This window comes from Equus caballus, chromosome 15 (genome assembly GCF_041296265.1).
Source record: "Equus caballus isolate H_3958 breed thoroughbred chromosome 15, TB-T2T, whole genome shotgun sequence".
NCBI classification, from domain to species: domain Eukaryota; kingdom Metazoa; phylum Chordata; class Mammalia; order Perissodactyla; family Equidae; genus Equus; species Equus caballus.
Genome location: NC_091698.1, coordinates 44,718,109 through 44,740,836, shown reverse-complemented (window position 1 = coordinate 44,740,836; position 22,728 = coordinate 44,718,109). Strand labels below are relative to the sequence as shown.

Here is a 22,728-nt window from a genome sequence, read left to right as displayed (position 1 = left end):
GCATACATTTTTCAAATGATAATTCACTCTACCCAACCCCCTTCCCCACCCCCCAAGGCCGATTTATTGAAAAAAACACCTTATATGGTAATATTGCTAACACACCGTCAGCTGGCCTTTTTAGGGACTCTGTTTAAAGAAGATCCGCCTCTGGGGTTTTATATTGCTCTGGTATTTCTGCCAAAGACACACCAGCCCTCAGTCACTGGGAGAAGGACCTCTCATACCCTCGGTGAGTACTGTACAGCTTCTGCTGTCTCTTCCTTTCTGGGGCTGCCTGGCCCCCTGGGTGTGGAAGGAGCCTCCAGATTGGCCTGGCTTCTATGACGCCGGCCCAGGTCACACGTCAAGGCCCTCGGTGGGCAGTGGTGCCTGCAAGCACACTGCTGTCCTCCAGGCAAAGGCATTTCTGGCTCGGGGGCATCCTGGGCAGAGGCAGCCTGGAACTGTGCTCCCTGCCTTCCTAACTGGATGGTAGGTGGCATGTAACACCTGCGGTCTCTACTCACCTTGCTCACCAGGGCCAGCACAGATCTACTCCCTCGGGTCTTTAGTCCTTAGTCGTGGCTCAGAATGTCTGGGAGGCTGTTTGAGGGGAGCATATGCTTTTCAGAAAAATGGCTTCTTCTCAGAGTATTTGAATCAAATCCAATGGTGTCCCGGTGTCTGTGCGATGTCTGTCCTGAATGGGAGTGCATTTCCTTCAGTCCCCCTGTGGCTCCCACTGTCCTCTGATTCATGCTTGACTGAGATGAATGGAGAATTTTCTCATTCCCTGAAGGCTCCAGGGTCGCTGGGAGATACAGAACGTCGGGCGGGCAGCAGGGAGGCAAGTGCCCCTTGGCATCATGAGGTTTTGGGGGGGAGGAACGTAGGAACCATGTAATTCATTCTATGAGGAGCACACTGAGGCCTAGAGAAGTTAAGCAAATTGTCCAAAAGATTCACACCCAGCTGTGAAACCACCTGCCGATGCCATTGTCCATCCCTCCCCACAAACACTCTCACAGACATATGCGCACAAATAATTAACAGGAAAATGAGACCAAGGGGCTGTTTCCCCTTTGGTGGCCAGAGTCTGCTAACATCTCTTCACTTCGCAGGCTGGTGCAGTGGTGCAGGCCTTGGAGGCAGACTGCTGGCTCCCAAAGTTACTGAGGGACCTCAATTTCCTCACCTGTAAAATGGGAGGAATAGTAATACTGTCTACTTGGCAGTTGTGTGTAAGGATTGAATGAGATAGTACATGTTATAAAGTGCTCAGTCAGCGCTCTCAGGGCCTGGCGTCCAGTGTGCCAACTTGAAGAATCACCTGGCGGACTAGTTAAAACACTGCTCTTCACCCCAGCCCAGATTCTGATTCAGAGGTTGGGGTGGGGCCTGCTAATTTACATTCCTAATAAGCTCCCAGGCTGCTGGTCTGGGACGTTATTTTGCATAGGGAGGTTCTAAGCCCTTGCTTTTATTATTCAAACGGGTTAGCCGTTGGGCTGAAAAGAGAGCTTCCTGTGATGGAGATCAATGGATGATGGAGAAACGGTCATGAGCAGAGAGATTCTACAAGCCAGACCTGGGGAACCAAGATGGGCAGTATGACATTGAGTATGACCTCGAGGCAAGATTTCTTTCCTCCTTCCCTTTGTTCATTCCACCAACATTTATTGAGCACTTAGGTGCCAGACACTGTCCCTGTCCCTTAGGGACTCCTTATGGGGTCTAGCCACGAATTACAAGCAAGCAGCTGAGGAGGCTTTAGAATGTCTCCTGCCAGAGCCATTCCAGGAGAGCCTGGCTCCACAGTAAAACCCTTCTTCCCAGGGCAGCGCGGGCCTGCAGGCTCCTCTCCAGACTGACAGCCCTAACCCTGCCCTCAGCCCCCTCCCTTCTCATTTGGTTCTGCCTTCAAAACAGCTGGTTTAAATCCACCTAAAGTGCAGCAGAATGGCATTGTTGACAGCTTTAAGTTGCTGGATGGCTTGTCTCAGCCGCTGGGAAACAAAGTCTAACACTCCTTCTGTGTGAAGGGAACTCAGCGGGAGACAAAAGCCTTCACTGAAAAGCCAGACAGGCTTGAACTATCAATCACACTAGAGAGGGATGCTGAGGGGACCCTGGAGGGAGACAGTCCCAGAGGGGCAGCTTTGCCTCTTGGCCACCTTGTAGCTTGCAATGTTGCTTTCCCCTCAAGGTGGACCACCTGCTAGAACAGGGAAGCATAACTGTCCCTGTGTGGTTCCAAATCAGGCCATGGTGACCAAGCTGTCATAAGACTGGACGGTGGGGACTTGGGGATCCCAGGGGCAGAACAAATCAGATCTGGGACGGGGCCACTCAGGTGGTGGGATTGTCATCCAACATTACTGAGCGCCTACTATCTGCTAAACACCAAGATGGGTACGGGGGCTGTAACGTAAATCTAGATGCCGTGGTGGCGTCAGAGCGCTCAGAGGCTCAGAGAAAGAAAAGAACACAGACCCTTTTGTTTAAGAGCTTTTGCTGCCAACAGCTCTAGAGAGACACAGAGGCAGAAGCAAAAACACCAAACATGGAGAAGTTATGCCAGTTTCACCAAGGTGGTGAGGAAGGTGCAGGCTCAGTCCGCACCTGCCCTGGGCTGGCGCCAGCCCTGCCTCTTCCTGGCCGAGACCTTGGCTAAGTTCTTTCACTTCTCTGAGGTTTGATTTCCAAATCTGTAAACGGAAATAAGAATATCTTCCCTCAAGGCTTTTGTGAGGATTAAACAGATAATATGTGTGAAGAACCCTCAATTTTTTTAAATTAAAAATATTTTTTTACCAAAAATGGAAACACAGAACATACTGCTGTGTTTCACCTAACAAAGCAGCTCGTGCTTTTTCCATTATATTAAATATTCTGCTCACTCCATGGTATGGAGGTTTCTGGCAATTAATTTACAAGCTAATTTATTTATTATTTAATAGCTTTTTTTTACATTACAGTTGTTTTTGATTTTGGTTATTTTAAACAAGGCTGCGAGAAATTGGCTCTTGGCCAAATCTTTGCACTCTCCCATGAGTGTTTCCCAAGGATAAATATTCCTAGAGGTGCCTTTGTGGAGTCAAAGGATATTTACATTTTATATCAAAAGATATATACAGTCATGTACCACATAATGATGTTTCAGTCAACAACAGACCGCATATATGACAGTGGTCCCATAAGATTAGGACCATAGAGCCTAGGTGGGTAGTGGGCTATACCATCTAGTTTTGGGTAAGTACACTGTGATGTTCACATAACAGAATCACCTAATGATGCCTTCCTCAGAACGTATCCTCATCATTAAGACATACGTGACTGTACACTATACACAAAAGGTAAACAAACACACACACACACACACACACATACACACATATACATTTTAAGGCTTTCAATTAGAAATTTTCTAATTCCCCTTCCAAAAAGTAGTTCAGTTTGACATATGTCGGTGGTGAATGTGAGCCCACCTCCCCCACACCTTTTCCAGCAAGGGTGGAATCGGGCACAGGACTCCTGCCAGAGGTGGGGTTAGCTTTTGTCCTGGCCACAGCACCCTGCTGACTCCAGGTCCTGCTCACAGATGCTGAACAAGAGCTTTCGCAGTGTGGTTATTTAGACGCACATGCAGAACTTCATATTTATCCCATTAAATTTAATCTTATTGGATTCAGCTTATTTTCTCTGCTGTCTGAGATCTTCTTGGATGTTGATTCTTCCATCCAACGTACTTAATATTTCTCTCTCCCCCAGCTCTGTTTTATCTGGAAATTTGATCAGCGTGTGCTCTATATTTTCATCCAACTCACTTATAAAAATGTCACATGAGAAGGCTCCACCAAGAGTGGAGCCCTGAGGCATTCTGCTGCCTCCAGGTTGACCTTGACCCATCAATTAATACCTTTCAGTGACAGCAACTCAGGCAGCTATGCCTAATGGATTTATTGTTCAGCCCACATAGCTTTATCAATAGGGATATCACTGGAGACCTTGGCAGATGCCAAGATCAAGTTAAGCTCAATGTCTTCCACCTTCTCCTGCGTTCTCAGTCCAGTGATCCTGGGGAAAAACGAAGAGCTGTTATTCTGACAACGTTTTTTCTTGGTAAACCATTACCAATGATAAGAAATCACTGCCTCTTTAATAATGTTTTCTTTAATAATGCCTTCTGGAAACCTGCCTAACTTGCACATCAAGATTCTCTGAGGTTTTAGAAATCTGTCTTCTTTCCCTTTCTGAACATCAGAATGACATTTGCCCATTTCCAGTCTGCTGACATCTCTCCACTTCTCCCTTCTTCCCAGATGGTAGGAGGTTGAGGATCTTCTCTGCAACCTAGAAACTGTTCAGACCCAGAGACGATATTGTTTTCAGCAGCTAGGTGCTTTCCTTCAGCCTCCATGTCATCTCAGACCTTGATTTCCTCTTACCGATGTTTGTTCTGAAAATCTTCTCCTTGACATCCATTGATTCATTCACTCGTTCATTTTGACAAAAATTTAAGAGCCCGCTTTGTGAGGGATATTGCGTTAGGCACATTGAAGAATAGCCTGGGCATAAAACAGACCCAGCTCCTGCCTTTGCAGAGCGACGGATGATGCGGGATCTGCAGAGTTGACCATTGCTTGGGAAAGTTCAAGGTGCTGTAGGGTGCACTGAGACTGGTGTCCAGAGACGCCTCATGGGAATGCAGTGTCGACACAGGACTGACAGGTGACAGTGGCAAACAGGTCGGGGGAAGCGTGTTCCAGGCCTTACGTCAAAAGGTCCAGAAGGGAGAAGAGATGACACAGTTTAGAAAATAAGAAGAAACTCCATACAGCCTGAGTGAGAAGGCCAAGAAGGGGCAAGAGGGAAGATGAGCCTGGAGACGCAGGCAGGGGCTAGACCCTCTTGAGCCCTGTGGGCCGAGTTAGAGAGCGGGAACTTGATCTCCGTGGCTGGGGGAGCGGGTCATGAGGATCAACAGGGGCAGAAGCAGAACTAGACACGAAATCATAGTGGGCCTCTCCCCTAGCGTGCACCCTGCTTTGAACATAATAGGGAAGGGCATCCTTTTAGCCTTAAAAATTTTGTTCATAAGCTTCTGCTAGTCTCTCCCTAGCCTTTCTGACCTCGCATTCACAGGCCCGTGGCTCTGTGTCCTCTTTGCTTTGGTGTTGGTTTTCGCTGTCCGTCTTCAGCATAAGGCCATTGAGGGGCCAAGGTCACAGGTTTCAGCAGCACCTATCTCCTTCCCCTGCTGTGGTCGCACATTCTGAACGAAGCTTCCGTGGGCCTTCCTCCTCCGCAGCCACCTTCTCGTCCCACACCTCGTGCCTCTCTTCTCCAGACTCCTGAAAGTCGGCCTTCCCAACCTCTCAGCTAGGACTTTTCCCACTTCCACTTTATCCCACCTGGGGCTTCCCAGGCTGCGAGGCAACCTGCTCACCACCTCCTGAGCTGCTGTTGCTTCTCCTTTACCACCGTGTGCCAAGAATGCGTCAGATGTTGTCTTTTAACCAAAAAGAAAGAAAACCTGCAACAGACATTGGAAAAATCCATTCCCTTATCACTTTGCAGCCATCCCAATTCAGATACCAGCCTTGGCGGGGGCTTCTCTGTTTCCTCCGTCTGAAGCGACAGGACGCATTGAGTCCAACCCATCGTGAATTCTCTTCCTTTCCTCTCTCCTCTTAGGCTGCGCCTACCTCCTCAAGGTGCTTCTACCCTTCGGATTGTACATTTCACCAATAACTACCGCAACTTTGTTTCCTTAATATGTTATGTTATTGATTTTAATTTTAAACCCTACGTGAATACAGTCTCCTCGTAAAAATTTAAAACATAACAGCTATAACCCGACACTTCCTCTCCCAGTCCCATTCCCATCTCCAGAGGTAGTTACTATGATTAGTCTTAGACTTTTTTCTAGAACATTTTGCTATTGTTCACATCCACTAATGGAAAAGTTATGGAAAATAATTGATATTGGTTTTTTTGCTTTAAAAAGAACTCACACAAATGGTTTTATGCTCTACATTCTATTCCGCAACTTGCTTTGTTCACTCAGTGGCATGGTTTAGAAACGTATCCGTGTTAGTCCATATAGATCTGCCTGGCTCTGCTCTTAACTTTAGGACAGTATCCCCTAATCTGGAGCTTTGGGTAGTTCCAAATTGTGTGTTTGTGTGTTCCTCTAGGTAGAGAATGACATTTTTCCTACATCCTTGCCAACACCTATCATAAAACTTTGAATCTTAACACCATGATGGGTGAAAATGGCCTTATTTCATTTGCATTTTCTTGATAACGAGTGAGCCTGAGCATCTTTCCATATAGTTCTTGGGTATTTGTAGTTCCTTTTCTGTCAATTATCTTTTCTTTCTTTTTTTTTTTTTTAAAGATTAGCACCTAAGCTAACATCTGTTGCCAATCTTCTTTTTTTTGTTTTTAATCTTCTTCTGCTTCCCAAAGTCCCCCAGTACATAGTTGTATATTCTAGTTGTGAGTGCCTCTGGTTGTGCTATGTGGGATGCCACCTCAACACAGCCTGATGAGCAGTGCCATGTCCGCGCCCAGTATCTGAACCAGTGAAACCCTGGGCCACCGAAGTGAAGCACATGAACTTAACCACTCAGCCACAGGGCCGTCCACTCAATTATCTCTTCATAGCCTTTGTTCTTCTTTGGGGCTGTTTATTTCTCTCTTATTGATTTGTAAACGTTCTTTATATATAGTAAATAATAATCCTTTGTTATGTTATGGATTTTTTCAACTCCCTTCTTGACCTTCAAGTCTTTTAGAGATTCTTTCCATTGGATTAAAGCTTTAGAGCTATTTCAGGTTTTTAAGAGGCAAGTGAATTAATTTGCTAGGACTGCCATAACAAAGTACCACAGACTGGTACTTAAAGAACAGAAATTTATTTGTCACCGTTCTGGAGGCTAGAAGTCCAAGATCAAGGTGTCAGCAGGGTTGGTTTCTTCTGAGACCTCTCTCCTCGGCTTGTAGCTGGCTGTCTTTGCTGTGTCTGACATGGTCTTCCCTCTGTGAATGTCTGCGTCCTAATTTCCTCTTCTTATAGAGGTACCCATCCTATTAAGTTAGTCATATTGGACACCAGTCACGTTGGATTAATGACCTCATTTTACCTTAATTGCCTCTCTAAAGAGCCTATCCCCAAACACAGCCACATTCTGAGGTACTGGGAGTTAGGACTCCAGCATGGGAATTAAGGGGGACACAATTCAGCCTCTAACAGCAGGTAGAAGAAAGAAGCTCAACTCCCACAGAGTGGGAGGCTGGGTCCACACCTAGTCCTTCCTGGAACTGGACCCTGGTTGCCCACGGGGTGGGGCCCCAAAACCAAGAAGACTGGCTCCAACATGATGTTGACAAGTGGGTAACGTTCTCTCCTCCCCCAACCCCAAGGTGCTCCAGCCCCTGGTTTACTCGGCCACACTCACCATGTGTGAAGAGGAGACCACTGCGCTTGTGTGTGACAATGGCTCTGGCCTGTGCAAGGCTGGCTTTGCAGGAGATGACGCCCCCCGGGCTGTCTTCCCCTCCATCGTGGGCCGCCCTCGCCACCAGGTGTGTGCTCATTTGGACCCAAGTCTTTGAGCTACTAGGAGTAAGTGCTGCATTGTGAAGACTATGCTGGGCTGTGTGTGCATGCGTGTGTGTGAATATGAATGTGTGCGTGTGTGAATATGCGCGTGTATGTGTTGGGGGTGGAGGAATCTCTTCTGAGTTAGTAAATAGAAATACTCAAGACCAAAACCAACATCTATCAGGCCCGAAATGATAGTATTGTGTCTGGCTTAAGTCTTTGGGGTTGTGAGGTGTGGAAGAAAACTTTTTGAAATATATGTAATCAAACAAGCCCCTTGCCTTTAAGAAATTTACACTCCATGAAGATATACACACAGCTAACTTGAAGTCACAGGCTGAAATAGAGGCTAAATATTACCCCAGGGGAGCACAAAGGAGGGAGAGATTAAATCTGAAGGGAGGGACTAGGGAAGAGAGAGACTCTATAGAAAAGGGGATAACTGAGAATGAGGTGGGTCTCAGCAGGTGGAGAGAAGAGAGGGAGCAAAGGCTCTCAGAGGAGGGCAAGTACAAGTCCTGTGTGTGTGTGTGTGTGTGTAAAGTAAGCGAAGGGGAAGAAGTGCATGGATGGGCTTTGTTCTCTCTCAGAAAATTACATAGTCTTAGGAAAGAGAAGAGAGACAAGTCCACAAGAAATCTTCCACCTTCCCTTCCATCCCTGCCACGTTCATCAGTATCTGCCCCCATCCTTGTCTCCTGCTGTCCTAGTTCCAGGGGAAAAAGGATGTCTTTCCTATCTTCATCCTTCCTCAGAGACCCTGTAATGCCTGGATCCCTCTGAGGGGAGCCCTCAGCCAATTCATATCTCTCTCCTCTTTTGCGTTGCAGGGTGTAATGGTGGGAATGGGCCAGAAAGACAGCTATGTGGGGGATGAGGCTCAGAGCAAGCGAGGAATCCTAACTCTCAAATACCCCATTGAACACGGCATCATCACCAACTGGGACGACATGGAGAAGGTATCCGTGGACGCCCCCTTTAAAGTGCTCATTTTAATGATAATACATCATCAGGACCCTGTCATCCCACAGGCTACTGTGCCCTGTCAACTCTTCCTCTAAAATGTTTCTCACATCCTTCCTTACTTCCTGTCCATTCCATGGCCATTCTCCAGCCTAGGCTGCCAACATCTCTTGGTTATTGCAATGGCCTCCTGTCTGATTTCTTTGTCTCCTGCCTCACTTACCCAATTAATTCTCTATGCTGCTGCAAAGCTTATCTTTCTAAAAACAGATCAGGTCCTCCACTCACCTCCTGAGGAATCTTCAGTAGCTCCTCACTAACCAACAATAGGTTCCTAACTTTCTTTGGCATCTGGGGACCTGGTCATGCCTAACTCCCAGCTTCATCCTTTCACGCAGCTTTCACTCCAGCCCAGTGCTTATTCCATCTTTAAAATGCTGATGCTGCCTTGAGAGAGGCAAATAGACTTCTCTCCCTTTTATTTTCCCTGTCATGACTTCAGATATGTGCACTGATGCTATATTATGATGATGATTCTCTAATGAAAATTTTAGGTAGGAATGTCTAGGGGTTTCTAAAACCTTTTTTTTCTGCATAAGAAAATGCAAGGAGGGGGTTCAATTTTTAAATGATAATTGTGATAAACAAAATCATGTGTGCAAAATGCTAATAGAGTCTTTCTAATATTCTTTTGATAAATTCTGCTGACAGTTGTCTGAGAGTTCTCGTTTCTGCAGTGACTGCCTCCTGAAATGTAATAGAGAGCTAATTGAGCAGACTGCCCCTGGGAATAGAGACTGTAGATTTGAAATCTATAACGCATACAGACTTTTCTCTAAATCCTCGGTTGAGTCACTCTGGATGTGAGATAAATAGATAAAATACAATAGCTTCCACTTCACTCAGCGGAGCAGTTAAGAGCACACACGCTGGAGTCAGTGGCAAGGAGACCTGGGCTCCATCCTTCCCTATAAGCCCCAGTTTCCTCATTTGTGGAGGTAAAAATACTTTCTTCATTAGATGGCTTTGGAGATTGAATTCGGTAAATACTTAGTGTAATCCCAAGGCATGGACCATACTTAATGCTCCATAAACAGCATATATCATTCATATATATCTAACAAAACGTAAGTTGAAAACACGATAGACAAAATTTTTTTTTCACAGTAGTAATATGTGAACTTCTTAAAGAAACCCCTAAAAATATGTTCTGGGCTTTAAAAGGAAAACTGAATGACTAAAGCTGTCAGATCTTCTAAAATTAATTAGTAGGTTCATGGCCATTCCAATAGAAATCTCACAATTTTTAAAATTGTATTCATTTAAGGTGTACCACATGGTGATCTGATACATATGTGCATTGTGTAACAGTCACCGCATTCAAGCTGATTAAGGTATCTACCACCTCACATAGTTACCTTTTGTTTTTTTCTTGTAGTGAAACCACTTAGGAACTACCCTCTTGCAAATTCCAAGTATACAGTACACTATTGTCACCTATAGTCACCACCCTATACATTAATCTCCAGAATTTATTCATCCTGGATAACTAACACTTTGTACCCCTTGACCAACATCTCCCCACTTCCCCCTCCCCCCAGCCCCTGGTAAGTACCATTCTTCAGCTACTTCTATGAGTTTGGCTTAAAAAAATCAGTTTTTAATTATGCAAAGTAATCATAAAGTATGTTTGGAGAAATAAATAAGGCAAAAATTATGAAAACAAAATGAATAACAAAAATTATAAGAGGAGATTTGCCATATCCAAATATTAAAATATAGAGTTATAAAAATTAAAACAATTTGGTATCAGCACAAAAGCAAAGAGGAAATATATGATAAATGAAACTTCCAACACCATAAGAGAGAAAAGGATTATTCAACGAATTATTCCGGGACAACTAAGTAAATAACTAATTTGGGGGCTTGGGAATCTTTGTTTATTGCCCTTATCTCATACTGTTTTCACTAGGCACATATCAATTGGATAGAAAAGTTAAATATAAAAATCCAAATAATAAAAAAACACAATATAGTAAGTGTGAGTATTTATCAAATTTCTGGTGAAAAAAGTCAGAGAAAAAGAATGACAAATTTGACTTCATAGAGGTCATAACTTCCAGCATGTGAAAAATCAAATTTAAAAGGCAAATGACAAGCTTCAAAAAAAATTCACAAGTGCAGTGAAGGATTAATATAAACAGCAACACAAACTGATAATTAAAAACATCCGGTCTCCCCCAGACAAACAAAGGCCATGAATAGATAATTTGCCAAACAGAAATTATAAAAAGTCGCCAGTCTGAAAAAGTTTAAACTCATTTGAAACAAATTTAAAAATTCAAAGTAAACCAACTAGGTATTATTTTACCTATCAAATTATTTCATATTTTAAGAGTGAGAACACTGAACGCAAGTAAGGTGAGGTAGAACAGACCTTTCTTGTCCTGGAGTAAAGAGTAATTTAGTCTTTAATGGTAACAGAAATCAACGTCTTCCAATTGCTCTGCGCTTTAGCTCAGTAATTCCACTTTTAGCCTTCTTTTCTTTGGGAAACATCCTGAATAAAAAGAGAAAATGTTGGGGGCCGGCCCGGTGGTGCAGTGGTTAAGTGCACACGTTCCGCTTCGGCAGCCCAGGGTTCGCCGGTTCAGATCCCAGGTGTGGACATAGCACCACTTGGCACAAAATGCTATCGCAGGCATCCCACATATAGAGGAAGATGGGCATGGATGTTAGCTCAGCCCCAGTCTTCCTCAGCAAAAGGAGGAGGATTGCCAGCAGATGTTAAAAAAAGAGAAAATATAATATGCACAAAAATAGCTACCATAGAATTATTTATAAATGAAAATTGAAGATACCTGAATAGTAATGTGATTAAATATGTGATGGAACATAAGGAAATGTTGTGTAAGTATTAAAAATGAATGTTTGTTCAATTTACTAAAAATAAATATTTACTATGAAAAAGGAAATTACATCAACTGAAAAGTGGCAGGAAACAAATTTCAACATAAAAGTACAATAATAATATAATAACAAATAAATAAAAGCATATGAAATAAATAAACGCTAATAATAATAAATTTGAAAATACATAAAGGTGAAAGATTAAGAAAAAGAAAAAACCCAAAATATTAACTGTTTATTATTAGGTGATAGAAATATGGGAGATTTTTATTCCTCTGAAAAATATTTTTTCTAGTTTAAAAATGATCAATATCTTTAATTTTTAAAGTATTTTATAAAAACTCCAAAAGAATGAAATAAAATGCAGTGCAGATGCTTGGGCCAACACCCAGAAATTCTGACTCCTGGGCTGGGACGCAGCCTGGGGACTGCACCGGTAACAATTCTCGAGGGTGGCTCTGGGACAAGCCGTCTGGGGCCCACATCTGAAGAAACACTGGCGTCACCTCATTAAGCCTAATTGCCATCTCCTTCCCGCTCCTGTGAAACTTTCACAGTCCAGGGCTTCTGCCCGTGCCGTTTCTGCTGCCTCAGATGCCCTTTGAAGCCTCTGGAGACCCTCCTTTGTCTTCAGTGCCTGCTCAAATCCCCCAGAAAATGAACTGCTCCTGCTGCTTCTTTCATCTAAAAAGTGGATATGTCTTTGTATTTTGTCATTTTGCCTGTCTTTCTCCCCTCCAGACTTTGAAACTAACATCTAGGAGCCATGTCTGATTCACATCAACCCTCATCACATTTAGCACCATCGGAGCACAATGCCGGGGTCCGTAAATATATGGGTACAATGGAATCAAATGACCCTCCGCCCCATCTCTGGGGAAATCAAAGCTCTATGTCTCTGCCACTCTTTGCTGAATCCCTCTGAAATAAAGACTCCTGTTTGGTCATCCCACGTCACTGAAGAGGGAACTGGACACAGAAGGAATAAATAAGTTCCTCCAAAGCACTGGTTCTCCACCGGGGCAATTTTGCCTCCCAGGGGACATTTGGCAATGTCTGGAGATATTTTTGCTTGTTATAGCTGGAGAGGTGCTACTGACATCTACGGGGTAGAGGCCAGGGATGCTGCTAAACATCCTATAATGCACAGCACAGCCCCCCACAGCAAAGAATTATCCAACCTACAATGTCAAAGTGCGAGGTTGACAAACTCCACTCTAAAGCATCAGCCTGGTGAACAGTAAACTGAAAGTTCAATGTATCTGTCACGTTCCCAGCAGGAGACAGTACATGCTCAGCTGGGGTTTTGAAATTAACTTAAGGAAGGACTACTTGCAGAGGTGCAAACAGGGTTAAGGCAACCAGAAAGGGATGTTGAGGCACCCAAATACTAGCAACAGAGGGACGCTCTCACACCCCTAAGGCTGAAACTGGGAAGGGAGGAGGGGCAGTGTCACTAGCGCTCAGAGAGAGCCAAAGCCCTGGAAGAAAAGGAATATAACCCCTCCGTCTGGGGCCCTGTTGAAAAGGAATATAACCTCTACATGTCAATCAGAAATTCCCAAGGCTGACAGGTCTCCCTCTCCAGATCCAGCCAATCTTGTGAACATTGTGCCACACTCCCCCAGCATGAACATGTCAACTGGAATTTACCAGACCAATGGGAATCTGCTGGGCTCATTTGACTTTTGTCTCAACCAGATCTGGCACCACTCCTTCTACAATGAGCTGCGGGTAGCACCTGAGGAACACCCCACTCTGCTCACGGAGGCCCCCCTAAATCCCAAGGCCAACAGGGAGAAGATGACTCAGGTAAGAGGCCAAGAAGACTTGAGCACTGGCACAACAGTGCAACATGGATGCTAGGCCAGATTTTTCTCCCATTCAGGTATCAATGCAACAGAATTTTTTGAGGCCCCGCTATGTGTGTAGTCCATGCCAGGCCTTACAGAAGGTGGGAGTGGGGAGTAGGGCACAGCCCCTGCCCTTAATAAGATTACAAACCATCCTGTGGGCCAAGAGGTGCTGTCAATGTTGCCAATCTTTTATTCTGCATTGTCCTTTCAGATTATGTTTGAAACCTTCAATGTCCCTGCCATGTATGTCGCCATTCAAGCTGTGCTCTCCCTCTATGCTTCTGGCCGCACAACAGGTGAGCAGCCCTGTAGTCCTTTCCCTTTCTGACTTCAGGGGGAGGTAAGGAGAAGCTGGGCTCCTGCAGAGTCTCCTGCTCAGAAGAATCAAATGGACAGCCCACGTCCAGGGAAAATCTCGCTTAGGGATAACAGAAGGGAATGCCCACATAGAATGCACGTGCAAGTCTAGCCAGTACAGCTGGAAAGAGTTTACATGAACAAACCATGACTAGTATATCCAGCAAGGGCCATTTCCCTCACAGTAGTCAGTCCGTGAGTTTATACACACTTTGCAACAATATTGGAATGTTGCTGCTCATGAAGCCTCAACGGCAGAAACTGTGATGGTGGATGTATAAGTATGTGGCCGTGGTATAGAAAGGTGTTCAGAGAAACAGAGGGAATTTCAAAATAAAGTGATTTTTAAAATTTTTTTTTAAAGATTTTATTTTTCCTTTTTCTCCCCAAAGCCCCCTGGTACGTAGTTGTGTATTTTTAATTGTGGGTCCTTCTAGTTGTGGCACGTGGGATGCCGCCTCAGCATGGCTCGATGAGCAGTGCCATCAGGATGAGCACGCCCAGAATTTGAACCAGCGAAACCCTGGGCCGTCAAAGTGGAGTGCGCGAACCCAACCACTTGGCCACCGGGCCGGCCCCTAAAGTGATTTTTAGTAGGGACTTGACAGCTTCCATGAACATAGTTCAAACATTCAATCATTCTTGTATTCATTGATTTACCTAGTCATCCATTCATTCATCAGATATTTTCCATTACTCCCTACCACATGCCACACACTGCACCAGGCCATGGTCACACTGACAAACAAGATTGACCCTGCCATTATGGAACTAACAGTCTAGTAGGGGAGAGACAAAAGTAAAAGAGAGTTTCACTGCAGGTGACAAGGACACTATGGGGAAATCTGGGGTGTATACAGTTTTGTATCCTGCACTTTGCACTTGATTTTATGTTGTAAACATCAAATTTAATAGCCGCATGGTAGTCATTTACTTATTAATTTATATAAATTATTAATATAAATTGTTAATAATTTACTTACTTATCATTTCTATATTGCTTGACCTTTAGGTTGCCTCCAATTTTTATTTTTCATTATAAAATACGCTGAGATCAACATCCTTGTACAAGAGTAAGCTACAGGTCTCTGGATGTTTATTTTGCATCCGGCCCTTACTGAACCATCTTGTTAGCTCTAATCACTCCTCAGTTGATTCTCTTGGGTCTTCCACGTACACAACCACATCATCTGCAAATAATGACATCTGCTTCCCTTTGATAATAATACCCCATTTCTATTTTCTGTCTTATTGCATTGGCTAGAATGTTCGGGACAATATTAAATAATAACAATACAATAACAATATTAGTGTTTCCCCATCAATTATGATGTGGTCATTGGATCGAGAGAGATTTCTCATCATGTTGAGAAAGCTTATTTCCCTTCATTGTTTACTAAAAATTTCATTGGTAGAGAATGTCAACTTTTTTCAAATTGGCTGGTTTTTATAGTCCTTTCAAGATTTAACGTTCTAAATGCATGTGCATATGTGTTAGTTTGATGCCTGAAGGATGTGTCCCACTTAAAGAATGTGCAGTCTAGATGCAAATTGACAAGTGTGCATTATTGTGAAAGTGTTTCAAGAAATACAAGAGAAGGAGACATTTTACTTGCTTCCAAAAGCCTACATCTCATTTGGGAGAATAAACTGATGTACACAAAAACCAACGTATACAAAAAATATTATGATTCTCACGGTGGGTGAAATTTCTTAGCTGCTGAAGAAAAATATGGTAGTTGAAGACCATTTGGTAACTCATCCCAGAAAGAGACAGATGAAAGACAAGAAAAGTTTTCATAGGTCCTATCCGCTCTGTCCATAGGCATTGTCCTGGATTCTGGGGACGGCGTCACCCACAATGTCCCCATCTATGAGGGCTATGCACTGCCCCACGCCATCATGCGCCTTGACCTGGCTGGCCGCGACCTCACAGACTACCTCATGAAGATCCTCACAGAGAGAGGCTATTCCTTTGTGACCACAGGTATCAGCCCCTTTCCTGATTCTGACTTGAGCTCAAAACCAAATCTGATCTAGGACCAGAAATTCTCAAGACTGATGAGAAGTCTGTGGCCCCATGTCCTCAGACTCTCTTGGGGTAGACAAGGAAGCCTTAGGCTGGGGCTGGACCTCTAGACAAGACCAGATGGTCAAGGCAGCCTTATTTAAAGAGGAAGGTTCTCAACTGACACCCCAGGGAGGGGGACAAGGCTGAGTTCTACTTACCCTAAACAGCATTCGGCTGAGCCCTCCTTTAAATGCCCCAGGGACCTGCTACATCTGCCCACGTCCACACCAGGATCAGAGCTAGTTTTTACAGGGCTGAATGGTAATAAAAATCTAGTGATGCATTTCATTTCCTAAGGGCATTTATGGTTTGTCTCAGGACACATGGAATAAATAAGGTCTGAATTTCTAAGGGGAAGGTGTCATGCCTCAATGACCCACCGGGGCAAGAGGAGTTTTTAGGTAAGGACATTCCTAGATTCTGTAACATATAACATATAAGCCTACATCTAGACTGGAAATGTATCCTGCAAGGCCCTCAGCAAGGCCTGAGCTTTGTCAAGGCAGAGTGAAGGCGGCAAGGAGAAGAGCCCGTACAAAGTTTTGCTTGGAAATCAAGCTTTTATACTCCCACTTTAGAAAGAGGAATGAAAACATTGACATTCATCCTAAGACTGAAGCCGGAGTAGAAATAAGGAGGTTTTCATGGTGGTCAAAATGGGAAAACCAAATTAACAGAACTAAGGATTGACTTTCTGTCATTTCTACTCCTTCCAGCTGAGCGAGAAATCGTGCGAGACATCAAGGAGAAGCTATGCTATGTGGCCCTGGATTTTGAGAATGAGATGGCCACAGCTGCCTCCTCTTCCTCCCTGGAGAAGAGCTATGAGCTGCCAGATGGGCAGGTCATCACCATTGGCAATGAGCGCTTCCGCTGCCCCGAGACCCTCTTCCAGCCTTCCTTCATTGGTGAGCTGCTTCCCGTGGTCCCTGTCAATCGGGAGGGTGGGGCATGGGGGTGGGTGGTGAGGGATGGAAAGAGAAACACCGGGAGTCATGCACACTTTGTTTATTGTTTACAAATAGCCCATCTTTTCCCAGGAAGGGTCAAAAATTTATAAACAATACAAATAGATAAAATCTAATTTTAAATAAAAGGGTAAGGAAAATCAAGACAAAGAAAAAGCAGGACAAGGAATATAAGATGGAACTGAAAATGAAGTTAGCATACAAAAGACTTCTTGGATCACTCAACATTTAGGTCAGGGGGGCTGAAACCTATAGTAGTAAAGAGGATGGGTTTGGGGGTCAGACCTAGTTTAAAGTCTTGATTCTTCCCCCATAAGCCCTGTCACAGTGGACACGTTACCTTCTTCAAACCTCATTGTTCTCATCTATAAAATGGAAATAATGATAGTATCTACTAGATAGGGTTACAACAAGGATTAAATAGGATAATATCTCATACGACAACTACTTTCTTGAGGAATGTATAAGAAAAGATGGGCTTGCAAGCAAATGTCGGTATACAGGGTAGTGGTAAATAGCAAATTAACTGGACAGAGTGCTATAAGCCTAAGAAATCATTTAAGGCTCCTTAGAGAAGGTGAACATATGAACAGAACCCTGAAGAAGGAGTATCATTTTATGGTATCTGGGGACAGAATGAGTACAGAGCGGGGCATGGCAGGCAAGGCAGATGGAATGGTATGTGCAAAGGTGTGGAGGTGTGTGAAAGGTCATATTCTCTTTGGGACACAATGGGAAAGTTCTGTGTGTAGGTGTGTGTGTGTTTGCACACAGGGGAAATTGGCGAGTTGCTCAACCACAAAAAAAGCATGAGGGTTAATCATATCAGCAGTGGAGATCCCCTGGAAGTTTTCAGGTAGCAGTGTAGCAAGATCAGGTTTGTATTTTAGGAAGATTCCTCTCTCTACGTTGTGGAATTTATATCATGTGGAAAAAAGACTAGAGGTGGGGGAGCCCAGGTAGGTGGGCATGAGCTGTTTTGGCATGCAGGGCCTTTCACTGTGGAAGATCTTGGTGCCAGGCTAAGGCAGCTACATATCAACCTGTAGGCAATGGGGAACTGTCAAAGATGATATGAGGATGTCCATACAATGAAATATTATTTGGCGACAAAAGAGAATGCAGTACTGACACATGCTATAACATGGATGAATATGCTTGCAAACATTATGCTAAGTGAAAGGAGCCAGACACAAAAAGCCACCTATTGTATGATTACATTTATATGGAATGTCCAGAACAGGCAAATCTATAGAGACAGAAAGTAAATTAGTGGTTGCCTGGGGCTGGGGAAGCGGTGATGGGAAAAAGTGGGAGTGTCTTCTAATTGGTACGGTGTTTCTTCTTGGGGTGTTAAAAATGTTCTAAAATTAGATTATGGAGATGGTTGCACAACTCTGTGAATATACCAGAAAGTACTGAACTGTAGACTTTAAAAGGGTGAATATTATGGTAGATGAATTATATCTCCATAAAGCTGTGGGGAAAAAAAGATGATATGATGAAAGTGTTGCTTCAGAGACATACCTCAGGCAACAGTATGAAAGATAGACTAGAACAGGTGAAACTAAAGGCAAGGCAAAGACCCGTCAGAAGATCTGATCTTGCAATCCATTTGGGAGGTAATTAGGGGCCTGAACTAGGGTAGGTGCAACCACAGAAGGAGCATTGAGGAGCTGGAGGTGTGGGTATTTATGAAGCAGCGGGTGTTGACTGTGGTCTCCACTAGGCATGGAGTCTGCTGGAATTCATGAAACAACCTACAATTCCATCATGAAGTGTGACATCGACATCCGTAAGGACTTATACGCCAACAATGTCCTCTCCGGGGGTACCACCATGTACCCTGGCATTGCTGACAGGATGCAGAAGGAGATCACAGCCCTGGCGCCCAGCACCATGAAGATCAAGGTGGGTCTTGCCCCAGTTTTTCTCCATCCTGTTCTTTGTACAAAGACCTGTCTACTTGAGAGATGCTCAGAGTCAGGCTACCAGGCGAGTAGCTTGGTGATCTCCTGGGTTCAGCATCATCCTGGTCTGGGAGAGTTATATCATCTCGGGGGGTTATGTTCCTTGGGCACTGATGGGCTGGACATATGTTTAGCATGGGCTCTCAAACGTAATCACATGGACTCTATACAGGGATGGGGTGAAAGAATTTGGGATGAAGAGAATATTGAGGAGTTTGGGGAGGAAATCAGAAGGAGGGAAATAAAGGAGAAGAAAAGAATGAGACAATGCTACAGCATCTTTAAACTTTAAAAAGGGCTTGGGTGTTACCCCAGAGGAGGGTGAAATTTCCAAAGAGGGAATGTTTGGCCATGGGGCAGGCTGCTGGTTCAAACTCACAGGGACATTTCTTGAGTCCTGGACAACCTCTGATCTGCCCTCTTGGCTGGGCCACAGCCTCCCCATGCTGCTTCTCAGCAGGGCTTCTCACCTCAGAGGCTTCGGAGAATGGCAGCCCACCTGTCTTGCTGCTTCTCCCCAGCCTCTGGTCCCCAAGCAATAATACAGACCATATAAGAGCTTCTAAGGACTTTGTTGCTAGCAGGTTTAGAAAAAGAGTTAGGCATAGAACAGAGAGAACAAATAGGTTGAAAGTTACAAAGTCTCACAATAAAGTTGGTCTCTGGGGGCAGGTCTGATCTGAGGACGTGTATTCTCTATGTCAGTACTCTAAGAACCTGCTTCGCAAAGGAAGGTTGCCCCAGGCCTTTCCCCTGCCTAGCAGATGGTGCTCAGCACAGGGAAGGAGAGTGGGCCCCCAGGAAATAGGTGCAAACTTGTGGGCCCTTCTCCTCACCCAGAGCCACTGGAGTAGCCATGTTTACTGAGGCCTACCTTATGAGGGCATTATGCCAGGCCTGGGGCAGGGGTTTTTTTACCAGGACCACGTGTAGCCTAGCCTCACCCCCAGGTTCCAGTTCAGTAGGTCTACACCTACATTGATAATGAACACCAGTGATTTGATGCACATCCCAATTTGTGATCTACTGCCCTGAGTTTAGCAACATGTGTTGGCCTTCAAGGAGTTTAGGTGTAATTAGTAGACACAACCAATGGAAGGGCAAGACAAGAGGAGGGGAAAGGGCACTCCAGGCAGGGGAACTAGAGTGAGAAAATGTGCCCAGGGGTACGTGTGCATGTACGAACACCCCAGTCAAATTAGACAGCAAGGTTTGTGAAGAGGAATTGAAGGAGATGAGGCAAGCCTTAAGGATATGGAAGAAGAGATGTGGGGTGGAGGTGGGCCTGAGATTTAGGACCTCCATCCCAAGATAAGCCAGAGTTTTCTCACAATTAAAACTTCCCAGCAATAAAATCTGTCACCTTTTTAGTGGCTGTGCTGGTCCTTGAGGCATCTATCCAAGGAGTGTCTGGGTGACTTTTGTCTGCATGAATAATAAGATAACTTCTAAAGAAGCTTCTGTTCTGCAATCCCATGATTTCTGCAATTTAGGAAATATGTAGAGAGATTCTAAGGAGATAAAAAAAAATTTAGTGTCTAGTTTGGTCTAGCACTAAAATTCTTAGACTCTTCAGAAACTTGGAAATGAGTTGACGAGTCACAGTCCTTCTGCATCCACTTTTAGGTGGAGCTCAAAGTTCTTTGATGTGACAATCTATTTCTAAATGCTAAGCTGAGGACTCCCAGTAGCAAGAATGAACAACGTATGTATGAATTTGAGCACATCTCAGATACAAGTGGCTGTTGACACGTGAAGCTCAAGACAGGCCCTGAGCAGACTGGCTTAGACTTAGGAATGGAGGAAGCCCGGCCCGATCTGCCCATGTATGCAAACTAAAGGCAGGAGCAGAACAGCGCTCCCCCTACAGATGTATGTATTGGTCAGTTATCCATGAGCAGCAAGCCGCTATGAAATCTCAGGGTAGATAATAAGTATTTATTGCTCGTGCATCTGCAAGTCAGCTCATCTAGGTCAGGCTTAGCTAGGCAGCGCTACAGGTCCAGCCAGCTCAGGTCAGGTCCACATCTCTCAGTAAGGGGTCCAGGCTGAAGGGCCAGCAGCTCCTCAAGGGGAGGTCTTCACAAGAAGATGGCAGAGGCACAAGAGAGCATGCCCTACTGCATGCCTGAAGCACATTCCAAGGCCCTATTTGTGTCCTATCCACTGACATCACATTAGTCAAAGCAAATACAGGGTCCAGCCCAAAGTCACAGGGTGGAACATGCACTCTTCCCACGGAGGGGCAGGGGATAGGAGGAGGGAGAGTAAAAATTTGAACAATAATCTAATCTACCCCAAGATTTCCACTGTTCGTTTCTGACCATGAAGGCTGTCCTTCTCCGGGGCAGCCTGCAGTGTGGTAAGATGATTCCTGGACCACCTTCCCTAGTCCTTGGGGACTCATCATGGTTTGCAACACTTGCTCTTTGCAGATTATTGCTCCCCCAGAGCGGAAGTACTCAGTCTGGATCGGAGGCTCCATCCTGGCCTCTCTCTCCACCTTCCAGCAGATGTGGATCAGCAAGCCAGAGTATGACGAGGCCGGGCCCTCCATTGTCCACAGGAAGTGCTTCTAGACTCAGAAGAGATTCTCTGGGGACCTCCTTGAGACTACCCTATTACCAGTCATGAAACATTAAAACCTACAAGCCTCACTTCTCTGTGTGGGGCTCATTTATTTCCTGGGCTGTGTCTCACATGCGGTGCTAAGGGCTTTTCACGCATTCTTTCCTCCTTTTCTTTTTTTTGAGGAAGATTAGCCCTGAGCTAACTACTGCCAATCCTCCTCTTTTTGCTGAGGAAGACTAGCCCCGAGCCAACATCCATGCCCATCTTCCTCTACCCCATACGTGGGACGCCTACCACAGCATGGCTTTTGCCAAGTGGTGGCACGTCGCACCCGGGATCCGAACTGGTGAACCCTGGGCTGCTGAGAAGCAGAATGCACAAACCTAACTGCTGCGCCACTGGGCTGGCCCCTCACACGTTATTTCTAATTCACACAATGACCCTGTGAAGTAGGTACTATTATCATCCCCATGTTACACATGAGGCAACTGAAGCTCAGAGAAGTTAAGGACTTGCTGAAGATCACACAGAACCAAGATTAAAATCCAAGTGTATCTGACTCTAAAGCTAGGACTCCTACTATACCACCTTGTTTCCTTTTCCTTGACCATGAGTAAGAATGAGGGCTAGAGGATTCTTGTAAGGGCTAAGAAATAAGGGCTTCCAGAGATGTAAGGGCAATACATAGAACAGCAACAGGAGAAACACAGCCTTACAGGATGTGAGTTATGAGTGGTTCAAACACAGCGTTGTTTGAACTTAGGTGAAGGAAGTTCATAGTGGGCTTAAAATCTCTCTGAGGTCCTTTGTCCTTGAGGATTAGGTTATATTTTGCCCCAAAACTAATCAAAAAAGGAGCAGCACCCTTAAGAAGGATATTTTCTCTCCTTCCCTCTGCATCTCCCCCTCTCCCCTTCTATTTCTTCTTTTCTTTCTCTCCCTCTCTGTCATGATTTGCTCCCCACTCCCTGTCCTTGGTTAATTCTGTTTAATTTCACAAGTATTTACTAACTTTTTGGCATCTAGAATTGCTGGGTAAGGCCCCATGGGATTTAGGTACCCCACAAAAGTGCTTCCTGACCCTCCAGGTCTCACTGCATAAAGGGGGAGACAGACACATACCTACGAGACAATGATTTGAGGTGAAACAGAAGCCCTCACAAAGTACTATGAGAAAATAAGGCACAATAGTGATAGTAACATTTATTGAGCGCTTACAAGATCCTAGGCACTAGATTAAGAGCTTTACATGGATTTCCTCATTTAATCTTCACCACAACACTATGGGTCAGGTACGAGTATCATTCCCATTTTATAGCTAGCTTACTAGTTAACTTGATCACCCAGCTACTTAATGGCAGAACCAGGTCCTCACTTCTTCCTGGTGTACCCCTCGCTCTCTCCACCTAATCAACTCCCATCCTTGGTGCCCCTGAGCAGATCCCACTTGGTCCATGAGCCATCCCAG

General features: G+C 44.7%; 1 protein-coding gene across 2 annotated transcripts; it reads left to right on the top strand.

The window, feature by feature from the left end:
- On the top strand, positions 1-21,346 carry ACTG2 (actin gamma 2, smooth muscle). 2 transcript variants are annotated; one of them, XM_001487886.5, is made up of 9 exons: positions 1-232; positions 7,414-7,575; positions 8,425-8,553; positions 13,169-13,279; positions 13,535-13,619; positions 15,506-15,667; positions 16,468-16,659; positions 18,449-18,630; positions 21,125-21,346. In XM_001487886.5, the coding sequence occupies exons 2-9, from the start codon at positions 7,450-7,452 to the stop codon at positions 21,266-21,268; spliced, it is 1,131 nt and encodes a 376-aa protein (XP_001487936.1). In that variant the 5' UTR covers positions 1-232; positions 7,414-7,449; the 3' UTR covers positions 21,269-21,346. The 2 variants fall into 2 exon arrangements, with proteins under 2 accessions (XP_001487936.1, XP_023474646.1); XM_023618878.2 differs by having other exon boundaries at positions 97-232; positions 7,414-7,615.
- Positions 21,347-22,728: the final 1,382 nt, after the last annotated feature.